We start from the raw sequence: 12,854 nt of genomic DNA on the forward strand, positions 1-12,854 counted from the left end.
AAGAAGTGGCCCTGACCGGTGTGGCTCTGTGGATAGAGAGTCGGCCTGCGGACTCCAGGGTCCTGGGTTCGATTCCGGTCAAGGGCATGTACCTTGGTTGCAGGCACATCCCCAGTGGGGGGCGTGCAGGAGGCAGCTGATGGATGTTTCTCTCTCATCGATGTTTCTGACTATCCCTCTCCCTTCCTCTCTGTAAAATAACAATAAAATATATTTTTAAAAAAATTTAAAAAAAGAAGTTGCAGTCGGTGTCAACGTTCTTTCTCCCTTAGAACCACTTCTCACACCTGGGGGCTGAGGATCTGCATTCTAAAGCAGGAGCCGCCTCCACTGGGGCCTGACCCGCCTGCCTCTCCGCCCGGGGGAACCAAGGGGCGCGGGGCGGCGTTTCCGGCGGGACGCTGAGGGAGGGACGCTGAGGGCCGGAAGCTGAGGGCGGGACGCTGAGGGAGGGACGCTGAGGGCCGGAAGCTGAGGGCGGGACGCTGAAGGCGGGATTCCAGTCCGCCGCTGGCCGGTCTCCCAGACCGGTCCTGTCCCACCATGAAGTTTCGCGCTAAGATTGCGGACGCAGCCTGTCTGAACCACTTCACTCGTGAGCGGGTCGCGGCCGCCCGGGGGTGTGGAGGGAGTGAGCGGAGGGCCGGCCGACGGCGGAGGGGCGCGCGGAGGGCTTCCCTGGAGCTGAGAGGCCCGGGGCTGAGGGGCTGAGGGGCTGAGGGGCGCGGGGCTGAGGGGCTGAGGGGCCCGGGGCTGAGGAGCTGAGGGGCCCGGGGCTGAGGGGCTCAGGGGCTCGGGGCTCAGGGGCTCAAGGGCTGAGAGGGCCGGCTGAGGGGGGCGGGGCTGAGGGTCTCAGGGCTGAGGGGGGCGGGGCTGAGGGGCTGAGGGTCTCAGGGCTGAGGGGGGCGGGGCTGAGGGGCTGAGGGTCTCAGGGCTGAGGGGGTCGGGGCTGAGGGGCTGAGGGTCTCAGGGCTGAGGGGGGCGGGGCTGAGGGGCTGAGGGTCTCAGGGCTGAGGGGGGCGGGGCTGAGGGGCTGAGGGTCTCAGGGCTGAGGGGGGCCGGGCTGAGGGGGCGGGGCTGAGGGTCTCAGGGCTGAGGGGGGCCGGGCTGAGGGGCTGAGGGGGGCGGGGCTGAGGGGCTCAGGGCTGAGGGGCTGAGGGGGGCGGGGCTGAGAGGGCCAGGCTGAGGGGCTCAGGGCTGAGGGGCTGAGAGGGGCGGGGCTCAGGGGGGCTGGGCTCAGGGGCGGGGCTGAGGGGGCGGGGCTGAGGGGCTCAGGGCTGAGGGGCCTGGGGCTGAGGGGCCGAGGGGGGCGGGGCTGAGGGGCGGGCCGTGGGCAGGGGTGCCCCCAGGGTGGTTTGGGACCCCTACTGGGCCCCGCGGCGCCCTAACCCGGCACAGGCGGTTTTCTGGAGGCCGAGCTGCTGCCCAGGGGGAGCGAGCGCAGGCTCCACGTGACCCGGGAGCCTCGGAGTCCTCACCCCACACCGCGCATGCGCCTGTTGCCTGGTGACCGGGAGGCCGGCCTGACCCAGCGGTCCCCGCGCTGGCCTTCAGGCCCCGCACAGTGACCCGCGCTCCCCCGCAGGCGTCAGCTGCATGGTGGCCAAGCTCGCCCGCGCCTGCACCCTGCGCATCCGCCCGCACACGCTCAACTTCATCCTGGCCGACTCGGCGGCGGGCGGCGGGGTCAGCATGTGGTGCGAGCTGCCCCAGGTGAGCCAGCCCGCCCTCCCGCCTCGCCTCCAGCCCAGCGGGCACCGGTGGCCCCCTGACCCCGCGCCCCGCGCCCACCCGCAGGAGAACTTCTTCAGCGAGTTCCAGATGGAAGGGGTCTCCGAGGAGAACAATGAGATTTACGTGGAGCTCACGGCGGAGAACCTCTCTCGGGCCTTGAAAACGGCGCAGAATGCCAGGGCCTTGAAGGTCAAGCTGACCAACAAGCACTTCCCCTGCCTGACGGTGTCCATAGAGCTGGTGAGGCGGGAGGGGTCCCCAGCCCCGACGGCAGTGGCCGCGGCAGGGCCTCTCGGGGTGCCGCCCCGGGAAGGGATGGTTTCATGGCAGCGCAGGGCATGTGTGCCCCTCCTGACCTGAGCACACAGTGCGTGTGCCATGGGTTTCCGTGAGGAACCGGGAACGCCCACGTGGACCTGGTGTGTTAGCCTTCCTGTCCCCCTTCGGTTCCGCCTATTCCTTGGCAGGTGTCGGTGTCGAGCAGCAGTCGTATGGTGACCCACGACATCCCGGTGAAGGTTATTCCTAGGAAGCTGTGGAAGAACTTACAGGAACCGGCGGTCCCAGACGCGGATGTGAGTGACGCCACAGGCATTTCGTTCCCCCATTTAGCCACGGGCTTCGCGGTCTGTTTTATTCGAAAGCGGTCCCCATTTTTGAAGGCTGCTCCAGGAAGAATGGGACACGCGCCTTTGGTTGTTCCATAAAGACCCTGAAACGGCACGGCGTGTGGAGAGGGAATGTCCGCCCAGGGACGGCAGGTGCAGCCTGACCGCACTGAGGACGCCCTGGGCGTTTCTGTCAGGAGGGGTGGCCTAGGCACCAGTTTGGGTTTCACAGAAGGGGGTGTTTCCATGCCGCGGAAGGAGTGACGTCCGGGCTGTGGGACAGCCAGCTGGGAGGCTCCTTCGGCTCTGCTGCTGGGAGGCCCGGGGCAGGGAGATGTGGTGATGCCCTAGGGTCCTGTGCCTCCTGCTCACAACGTCCTGAAGGAGCGATGGCGGAAATGGAATTCTACGAGAGGGCGCCCAGCCTCCTGGGAAGCGGCCGTGCGCCAGGCACAGTGGGAGCCATGACTGCTGCAGGCACTCCCCCCCTCGCTTTCTGGGCTGGGAAGGCCTGAGTCTGGGGCATTCCTCAGAGGACCGCCATTTCCCTGGGCGCGTGAAGGCCTCTAGCTGCAGGCGGCAGTCCTGGAACCAGAAGTGCCACAGGGACCTGGTCGCCGAGTAACCAGAGGCAGGAATGAGTTAGTGAAACTGATGATTTTTGTTTTCACCTTTTAAAAAGAACTTCATTCAGACAGTCTAAAAACCCAGGGTCCCGGAGCTTCTAAGCTACACGCATGCCAACCTCGGCGGGGAGCGGGCCCCGGCCAGCCTGGCTCTCCTGCATTCTCACGCTCTGGTTTTCTCGTTGGCTTTAGGTTAGTATTTATCTGCCGGTCTTGAAGACGATGAAGAGCGTTGTGGAAAAGATGAAAAATATCAGCAATCAACTTGTAAGTCACAGCTTCTTCAGGCGAGAGCTCTCAAGTGTTTGCTGTGGGCTGCATGCCTGCCCGAGGTGTGGGTGCCCCGACACTCAGCATGCGGGGTCCCCTCATCGCCGGTGGCTGAGAGCTACAGCTTCCCAGGTCCCCTGGGGGCGTGTTCACACCTGCCCTTGTGCCTGTGTTTGTACTTGCAGTGAAGTCAGCATGTTCGGCCGCTCTGGCTTCCTTCCCTTAGCTAGGAAAGAACACGGCACACCCGCGAATGTCTGTGTTTAGGAGGTGCTGGTTTCGGCAGTGAGCTGCGTGTCCCGTGAGTCCAGGCCACAGCGTTTACTCTAAGCACTCTCATCCATGCCAATAGATGGCGCGTTGCTATTCTCTCTGTCTTTGCGGTCCACTGCGGCGGCGGGACATGGCACCGCGCGGGGCCGCGGGGCATTGTGTGGAGGGGCCTCAGTGTCAGCTGGTCCTCCTGAATTCTTCCTCCACTCAACCAAAGCACCTGTCATGTGTCCTTGAAGCTTTAACCCACTGTCCACCTACTGGAGCATCAGCTTTTATTTTCACCCTCTGCCAGTCCTCGTCCTTGTCACATGGCCACACCCTCCCTGCAGGACCAGCTCCTTCCCGGTGCTGTCTCCCCATATCGCCCCGGAAAGCACTTAGCTCCCAGACCTTCTCCCGTTGCCAGGAGTCCTTCAGACCTTCCTCTGAGCTGCTCGGTGCCCCCCGATAAGTTCCCTGCTGGTGTCTCAGGACCCTGCTGACCTGTTGGCTCCTGGGAAAGGGAAACTCAGCGTCTCTGCATCCAGCCACCTGTGGGACTCACTCAGTGGGCTTTTCACGTGCTGGCCGGGTCCTGGAGTGAAAGTTGGCTTTTCGAGGTCTTTGGGATTGCAGAGGTGTTCTGAAGCCTAGGAAATGCTTATGGGCCATTTCATCTACAGTTGTGTCCACTTCAGGGTCATTTCCTCTCGTGGCTTAGTCTCAGAGCTCATGTTAGTTTACAGTTGGCTTCGGGCGAAGCAGTGAGAGCCGTGCTGACGTGCTCCCGTGCTGACATGTACTCCCGTGCTGACATGTGCTCCCGTGCCTGCCTACTGCCCGGCTGTTGTCAGGCTGCAGGCTTCCTCTGGGGACGCCCTGGGACCTCAGGAGAGCTTCTGAGCCCGAGAGAGGCAGGGCAACCAGAGAGAGGCAAGGCAGCCGTCCAGGGACCAGTGGCTCTCTGTGTGCAGGGCTGGGCCAGCAGGGGCCGGGATGGAGGCCCAGAGCACACAGAGCCTCCCCTGCGGACCTCCGAGCCCGCTCCCTCGTTCCCTCCTCTCATAACCCAGCGTGGCGTCCCCTTCAGTGTGACTTCTCCTGTGAGGGAGCCACCGCCCAGGCCTGTTCACCTGTCCCTGCCGAGTTCTCCGCTCCGAGGGCTCCTCCCTGCGGGGTTTTCCGAGTCCCTGATCCTCTGGCCTGTCTTCTCTCTGTTGCCAGTGCCATGCGGGTCCCGGTGCTGTCTGGACGGTGCTGGGGTGTGTAGGCTCCCTCGTCACCTGGTATGGAAGCTGATGTTTGTGGTGGATTTTTACTTTACTTTTTTGCTTTACTTTTCTTTTTTAAGACTTTGTGAAATACTCCACTTGCAGATTATTGAAGCAAACCTCAATGGAGACCTGAACTTGAAAATAGAATCGGAAATAGTGTGCGTTACCACTCATTTTAAAGATCTCGGGAATCCGCCATCAGGTAGGTTTTCTGGGAGATCGTGTTTTGCTTCTGAAAAATTGTTTCACACCCTTCTGAGGCCTCTGAGTATACGGGAAGAGTTTAAAATTCGGGTGACGGTTTTATGCTTGGGGAGAGGTGACAGGTTGGACGGTGCGTGGAGAGATGGGCCTCCTGGGCGGGAGTGTGCCTGGCTGGAGGGTGGGCTCGGGGTCTGGAAACCTGGAGCCATCCCCGCTCTTCGATCCCTGTTTCTGCTACTAGAGACTGCAAGTGCCCACTGGAGTGCAGTTGGAAGGTAGATGGCATGTCTCCTGTTCTCCTACTTGGGTCTCTAGCACTTACAGAATTAGATTAGCAAATGCAGACTTTCTCAGGCGTGCGGATTGCCTGTCTCAGGCGAGGCGGTGGGGACCACTGAACCAGTTCAGTGTGAACAACGGCTGATGCGTGGGTGGGAGGCCTGTGCTGCCGTCACCGTGTGGTGGGGTGGGTGGAGGGAAAGGCCAAGGACCTGGGGAATTCGTTCGCTAGTGACCTGAAGCCCTTCAGTCTCGCATGTGTCCCAGACAGTTAGGCTAGGCCCTGCCACGCTCAGGATGGGCATGTGTCACCCCAGGGTTGCTATGCACATTCTGGCATTGCTGTGGGGCTGGGCCTTCACAGGGGAGGGGTGCTGTGGGGCTGGGCCTTCACAGTGGAGGGGTGCTGTGGGGCTCGGCCTTCACAGTGGAGGGGTGCTGTGGGGCTGGGCCTTCACAGTGGAGGGGTGCTCTGGGGCTTGGCCTTCACAGGGGAGGGGTGCTGTGGGGCTGGGCCTTCACAGTGGAGGGGTGCTGTGGGGCTGGGCCTTCACAGTGGAGGGGTGCTGTGGGGCTCGGCCTTCACAGTGGAGGGGTGCTGTGGGGCTGGGCCTTCACAGTGGAGGGGTGCTGTGGGGCTCGGCCTTCACAGTGGAGGGGTGCTGTGGGGCTGGGCCTTTACAGTGGAGGGGTGCTGTGGGGCTGGGCCTTCACAGTGGAGGGGTGCTGTGGGGAGAGTGAGGCCCATGTGGTCAGCGCTTTGGTAATGCTCAGGGAGAGGACTTACTCTGGTCCGACTCATTTTGTTTGTTTTAATAAACAAGAAAGAGGGTTTTCTTACCGTGATGCTTTTCCATAGTTGGAAGGACTTTCTTCCCACTCCGGAAGGAGAGGCCTTGATTAACCGTACATAAGCGTACGAAGCATTAACTATACGTGTGTACTAAGGGATGTCGTCTCCTTTGACCTAAAGGGGGAGATTGGGTCATGTTTTAAGGCCCTGGAAATGAAGATTTCCTGGAAATTGACATAGTATTTCAGAGTCAGGATTTAATAAATTCTTGCTTAACAAAGGGTCCTGTCTCCATCTTGCACTATTTGTCCGGTATGCTAACATAAGGTAACGCAGCTCATTTATTTAAGCAAACAGTCCTCTTTTACATCTACATGTTCCTGTCATTTTAGCCTCTGAAAACGAGTCTGAGGACCGCAGCCCAGAGCAGATGGCGGAGGTGCAGGTGGACATCAGGAAGTTCCTGCAGTTTCTTGCTGGACAACAAGTGAATCCCACAAGGGGTGTCTGCAGTGAGTGTGCATGTAATGGCTTCCGCATTTCACATGCTGGAGTCACCCGTGGCCTCTCAGCTGGTTTGTGGTCTCGTAAATGCAGGGCAGCTTGGTCCCGGGGCCTCTGGTTTTCCAGGGCCGGCAGGTGATTGGGATTTCCCGGGTTCAGAGGTGACAGAGGTGGGTCTGTGCTGTCTCACCGGGCGTCAGCATGGTCTCTGCGCCCAGAGAGGGGCTGCAGAAGGATGCGCTGACTGTCCTCTGTTCATCTGACTGACAGCTGACCTGACAACATCTGGCCTGATTTAGGCTCCCCTCACGATGCCTCTGTTTCTTCCCGTGTCTCAGCCTGACGCCTGTGTCCTCGACCCCTCCCTTGGCTCTGGATGGCCCATCCCCAGCGGCACGCTCACTCCCCGAGCCTCAGGGGCACCCTCACTCCCCGAGCCTCAGGGGCACCCTCACTCCCCGAGCCTCAGCGGCACGCTCACTCCCCGAGCCTCAGGGGCACCCTCACTCCCCGAGCCTCAGCGGCACGCTCACTCCCCGAGCCTCAGCGGCACGCTCACTCCCCGAGCCTCAGGGGCACCCTCACTCCCCGAGCCTCAGCGGCACGCTCACTCCCAGAGCCTCAGCGGCACCCTCACTCCCCAAGCCTCAGCGGCACCCTCACTCCCCGTGCCTCAGCGGCACGCTCACTCCCCGTGCCTCAGCGGGCACGCTCACTCCCCGTGCCTCAGCGGCACCCTCACTCCCCGAGCCTCAGCGGCACGCTCACTCCCAGAGCCTCAGCGGCACCCTCACTCCCCGAGCCTCAGCGGCACGCTCACTCCCCGTGCCTCAGCGACACCCTCCCTCCCCGTGCCTCAGCGGCACGCACACTCCCCGAGCCTCAGCGGCACGCTCACTCCCCGTGCCTCAGCGGGCACGCTCACTCCCCGTGCCTGAGGAGCACGCTCACTCCCCGTGCCTCAGCGCACGCTCACTCCCCGTGCCCCAGCGGCACCCTCACTCCCCGTGCCCCAGCGGCACCCTCCCTCCCCGTGCCTCAGCGGCACGCTCACTCCCCGTGCCTCAGGGGCACGCTCACTCCCCGTGCCTGAGGAAGGGCTGACTTGTCTCCTTGCTGCTGATAACACAGCCCTGAAAGGACACGTACCTTCTTGGAAGTGCTTCTGTCTCCCACGTCTGTGGTCATGGGTCCTGGCTGCTGGGTTCTGTCGCTCTGCCATCACTCCTCCCCTGGGTGCTCCATCTGCCTTGTGCCCCTGCGTGGAGTTGGCCCTTCACCTGGCGGTGCCTGACCTTGCCTTCACAAACCATCCCTGCGCGGGCTGGGTGTTCCTGGAGCAGACGTCACCTTCAGTGGGTCCAGGATTCAGGGAGCAGCCCTGTGCATGGAGGCTCCATAGTGACAGGTGTCTTCTGTCCCCAGATGTCGTGAGTCACAAGATGGTGCACTTTGACCTGCTCCACGAGGATGTGTCCCTGCAGTACTTCATCCCAGCCTTGTCCTAGCACTGCCAACTGCACGGAGCCCGGAGACCATTGCCATGACCCGGAGAGGCACGGGGTGATGTGCTCGTCATTTGCCAATATGTCCTCACAGCAGCACAAATTCTGTACATTTCCCTTATTTTTTACTCTATGATAGTTTAACTAGAAATTAAATTAATGAAATAGTTGAATAAACATGTTACTTCATATTACTGTAACTGGGCAATCAATGGGTCTTCACTACCTGTCACTACTTGAGCCAATTAAGCAGAAACAGGGTTGAATCATATGTGAGCATTTATTCTAGTACTGCTGACAGTATGGGAGAACAGCAGGTCATCCACAAAAATCTGCTCTACCCCCACCATAAGTCAGCTGCTTATATTGGGTAGAAGGATGAAGATGACATGGGGAAGTAGGCAGAAGGGTATGCCAAATGGGCAGTGTACAGGTAATGCAGGCTGGAGGTTTGCAAAGGCCTGCGGGTATGCACAGGGCTCTGGTTTCTGCAAAGGTCTGTTCATCTTTCCATGATTTAGGCAGCTCTGGGATGGGGAGGATGGGCCGCATTTCCAGGTGAGCTCCCAGGTACCGAGTGCAACTCCCAGCCAGGTTAGAATGTGCCTCCTTTAATCAGAGCAAGACAGTCACAGTTAACAGAGCATGATTAACATTTCTTACAATTAGAGCTGGTCCCCAGTATTCTATTTCTGTCCCTATCATTTCCCCACTGCTATTTTTATCATCTCATATCTATGAGATTTGTTTTAGATGAAAAATCTCATCCTGCCGGACTGCATTTGCTTCTGCCTCGATAGCAGTTCTTGGGGATGGAATACAGCGAATGCAGGATCTCAAAATAGGAAGAGATTGAATACAGCAGTAAGCTATCAGACTACGAAAAATAAACAGGAGAAAAATTTGAGAGAATTCCCACATCCCAGACAGGTTAGGGAGCCAGGAAGTTAGGTTGGTTAAGTCAAATCCATAAGAAACACAAAACAACCTTGTAGTTTACCTTGGAGATGGTTTCCCTCATTTGTTGAATGTTGTTTTCTATCTAGAATTGTCAGAAAGATTAAGACAGCACATTCCTTTAAATTCCTCACAATCATGGTTATGCTGCAACAGTAAGTAATCTATTGCTGCCCGATTCTCTAGAACTGTGTCCCTCACCTGGCTCAGCTCTTGATTTATCCCATGTATAGCCTGGAAGTGGCATTCAGAGCTTTTACCATGCTATAAGCCAGCCAGGTCACTTCTACATTAAGGGGGCCTACCATTACTGGCATAACAAAGATGGTGAACGCAATATATTCATCAGGGCTCTGCGGGGGAGATGGTCGTTGCCGTCTGGTGCCACAATGTGAGAAGGTCTCTTCTGGTTTGGACCCTGTTATGTTTCTGGGGCGTAAAGACTGTCAGTCGTGCTAAGGAACAAGGCCCCTCGGTGTTGTTGGCAGGGATATATGAATAAATAGTTTCCCACGTACCAGAAACCAACAGGCCAGCAGCTTAGTTTGTCCCTTTCTATAAGGGAGAGTGAAATTATCAGAGCAATTCATATTGTAGTTCTTAGATACTGAAAGACCATAACTAGAACTCCCAGTAAAAGACATTCCACCAGGAAGCCACTGCAACTTTTAAAGAAAACATCCCTGCACCCCATTCCCAGACAGTGGGTCCCAACGTACAAAAGTCCCCATATGTGACTGTCTCCCCAAAATGAATAGAATAATTTTCCACATCAGCAATAGCTGTCCCACTAGGCTGAATATAAAGGTCCGTTCTGCAAAGGTTCCTCCACTGTCAGCGTCAGAGCAGTTGGAGGAGTGAGAAGCATGTTTCATGGTCCGTCCATTTCTCCTTCGCTTGGCCCATCGTCCTTGCTCTGCTCAGGTCTGTCTAACTGCCCACCATATCTTCCCCTCAAGGATCTTGGCTTGAATTCTTCCATGGAAAAGGGGCATAGGGTCTCTTCTGAAACTACTGCATGCTGAGGAGGGACAAAGTTTTCTTTCAGAGCCAAGAGATCCTTGCTCTGTGTCAGAGGGACAGTGAGGCCTGGGCACAAAAGGAGGTGGCAGTGGTGTCTAGAGGTGGTTTTCTTGAGGTCAAGTAGGGCTTGTAACCTGGTAGAGATGAACTGGGTTATAAAATTTAGTATTATTGGGCAAAAGTTAGAATAGCAAGAATTACAACAAATAGTCTGGTGAAAGGAAAAAACATTACAGTTCTAATAATTACCTATTGAAACACATTTTTTCACCCTAAAATCACCCTCATTTTTATTAAAGAGCTAAATTAAGACCAATTTATTTACTGTATTAAGTCTAGTTACAATTTAGCTTGATTGTTTGCATGAACATAGTAAAAATAACAATTGATCATATAGATTTAAAAAAAAAAAATGCTTTGTTGGAATCTCATGATCAAGCTTAGCCCTACAGGGCAAAGAAGCTGAGCCACCTAGCTGCCATCAGGTTTGCCTGCAATACCTGTGGATTTGGGTGGATTCTCAAGTTGAGGTCTCAGGAAAGCAACCTTTGTTCTTACCTGGAAAGACTGCCATGAACCAGGTGACCAAGTGAGGGACCAAGCTTTCTCCAAGGGCTCTTATTGGCTTCATTTCTTAAAGCTTTCTGGGGACATCCAGAGTCCAGGCATGTTAGATATGACATTTCAAAGTCTTTGTTAATAAAACCACAATTGGAAACTGGTCTTACTGAATTCATGCAAAGAAACATATTGCTGTGGCTTACTCATTAAGAATTGCCAAATTCTGTAGGGATAAGGTAGGGAGAAAAATATATAATTTATCAAATTGTTTTCAAAATGCTTCCTTATATCTGAAAAACAAAAAGTTTAAGAATCAGCAATACTTTCAACAAAAGTTATAAAAACTATATAACTATTTTTAGTTCATTCAGTCCCATAATCAATTTTTCTTTCTCCTGATTTTCATTGCCAGTACTTCTCTAAATCCAGATATGCTATAGAGCAAGCAAAGTATATCAGTAACCCAAGTTACAGACAGACAAGAACCCTCACTAGCTAAGAGTTTCCAGCGGCTGATGCCTTGAGAGAGAGAGCAAGGAGGGTCCCCAAGGTTAAGAACTCTCAGCAGCTGCTGGGAAGTTCCTGTAATCCTTGCCATGGGTTCAGCCTGCCACAAGCAGCTGGGCCCCCCAGAGTGGGCTGTGTCCCATCTTTAAACAAACCAAACAACAAAAGACACAAAACAATCAGCAGAGACACTCTATGTACAGTATTAGGTGCACCGGTTAATAAGGTGGGTTTTTTTCAATAGATGGAGTTACACATATGTTGATATATGTGCGATTTGATATGTATGCTATTTTGTTGTATTGACAACAAGCTTCAAAACTTCATATGTCAAATTTGCTGATGGTGTTAACATCATAGATATTTTTACACTTAAAAATGTCAAATTTCGTGCCAAAAAAAGAGATTTGCGGGAAGTTTTAATTCATTATTTTGAAGAAAAGTGCTACTGAATACTTCGGGAAGCTTATGGTGAACATGCTCCATCTCAAGATACCTGTGAACGCTGGTTTAAATGCTTTAAAAGTGATGATTTTGATGTGAAAGAGAAAGAATGTCCAGGTCAACCAAAAAAGTTTGAAGACCAACAATGATAAGCATTATTGGATGAAGATGCGTGTCAAACTCAAAAACAACTTGCAGAAAGATTAAACGTTGCTCAGCAAACAATTTCTGATCGTTTACAAGCAATGGGAAAGATTTTAAAGGAAGGAAAATGGGTGCCACATCAACTGAACAAAAGACAAATGGAAAACAGACAAGTCATCAGTAAAACATTGCTTCAACAGCATGAAAGAAAGTCTTTGTTGCATCGAATTGTGACTGGCGATGAAAAGTGGATTTATTTTGAGAATCCCAAACGCACAAAATCATGGATTGATCCAGGTCAACCATCAACATCGAACTACAAGGCCAAATGGCTTCGGAAAGAAGACAATGCTCTGCGTTTGGTGGGATCAGGAAGGTGTGGTGTATTATGAGCTTCTAAAACCAGGTGAAACTCTTAATACTGATCACTACCAACAACAAATAATCAATTTGAACCACATTTTGATCGTGAAACAACCAGAATGTTCCAGAAGACATGGCAAAGTAATTTTGCTTCATGATGACGCACCATCACACACTTCAAAACCAGTTAAAGACATGTTAAAAGATCTTGCCTGGGAAGTATTCACCAGACATTGCTTCTTCAGATGACCACTTGTTCCGATCGATGGCACACGCACTTTCTGAGCAGCACTTCAACACGTACGAAGAAGTGGAAAATTGGGTCTCTGAATGGTCTTCCTCAAAACAAGAGAAGTTCTATTGGGACGGTATCCACAAATTACCTGGAAGATGGGGGAATGTGTAGCTAGCGATGGACATTACTTTGAATAAAGCACTTTGGATGTTTCTCTTGAAATTATCGTGTTTTCTTTGATTACAAAATCCGCATTAGTAACCAGCACACCTGGTATTTACAGGCACGCACACCTACAGACAGGAGCTTCACACCACGCTGCTTGTCTGTCCAGCCACAGGAACCTCGGGGTGCCCGCATAAAAACAGCCACCGAAGCAGAGCGATGTCTCTCATCCCAGCTGGGTCAGACGAAGGGCTCAGAGGCCAGGCGGGGGCCACTGGAGGTCTCTGCCACACAGCTGATCCGGCTCGCCCAGACGAGAAGCAGTAACACGCCTTCGGCGCCATGCACAGTGCACACTTCCTACAGAGAAGCCCAGAGAGGCAGCAAATGCTGCTCCTGCTGT

General features: G+C 54.6%; 1 protein-coding gene across 2 annotated transcripts; it reads left to right on the forward strand.

Moving 5' to 3' along the window:
• The first annotated feature begins 442 nt into the window (after positions 1-442).
• On the forward strand, positions 443-8,321 carry HUS1 (HUS1 checkpoint clamp component). Of its 2 annotated transcripts, XM_080665856.1 has the most exons (9): positions 443-595; positions 1,586-1,713; positions 1,798-1,974; positions 2,202-2,309; positions 3,161-3,235; positions 4,567-4,779; positions 4,870-4,969; positions 6,436-6,555; positions 7,973-8,258. In XM_080665856.1, the coding sequence occupies exons 1-9, from the start codon at positions 544-546 to the stop codon at positions 8,053-8,055; spliced, it is 1,056 nt and encodes a 351-aa protein (XP_080521982.1). In that variant the 5' UTR covers positions 443-543; the 3' UTR covers positions 8,056-8,258. The 2 variants fall into 2 exon arrangements, with proteins under 2 accessions (XP_080521982.1, XP_080521983.1); XM_080665857.1 differs by lacking the exon at positions 4,567-4,779 and having other exon boundaries at positions 7,973-8,321.
• Positions 8,322-12,854: the final 4,533 nt, after the last annotated feature.

Source organism: Plecotus auritus (genome assembly GCF_963455305.1).
Source record: "Plecotus auritus genome assembly, chromosome: 4".
In the NCBI taxonomy this organism is placed as follows: Eukaryota; Metazoa; Chordata; class Mammalia; order Chiroptera; family Vespertilionidae; genus Plecotus; species Plecotus auritus.

Coding starts and splice junctions, on each gene's coding strand:
- HUS1 (XM_080665856.1), top strand. CDS start 544: ATGAAGTTTCGCGCTAAGATTGCGGACGCAGCCTGTCTGAACCACTTC. Junction 596..1,585: donor CTGTCTGAACCACTTCACTC/GTGAGCGGGTCG, acceptor GCTCCCCCGCAG/GCGTCAGCTGCATGGTGGCC. Junction 1,975..2,201: donor TGACGGTGTCCATAGAGCTG/GTGAGGCGGGAG, acceptor ATTCCTTGGCAG/GTGTCGGTGTCGAGCAGCAG.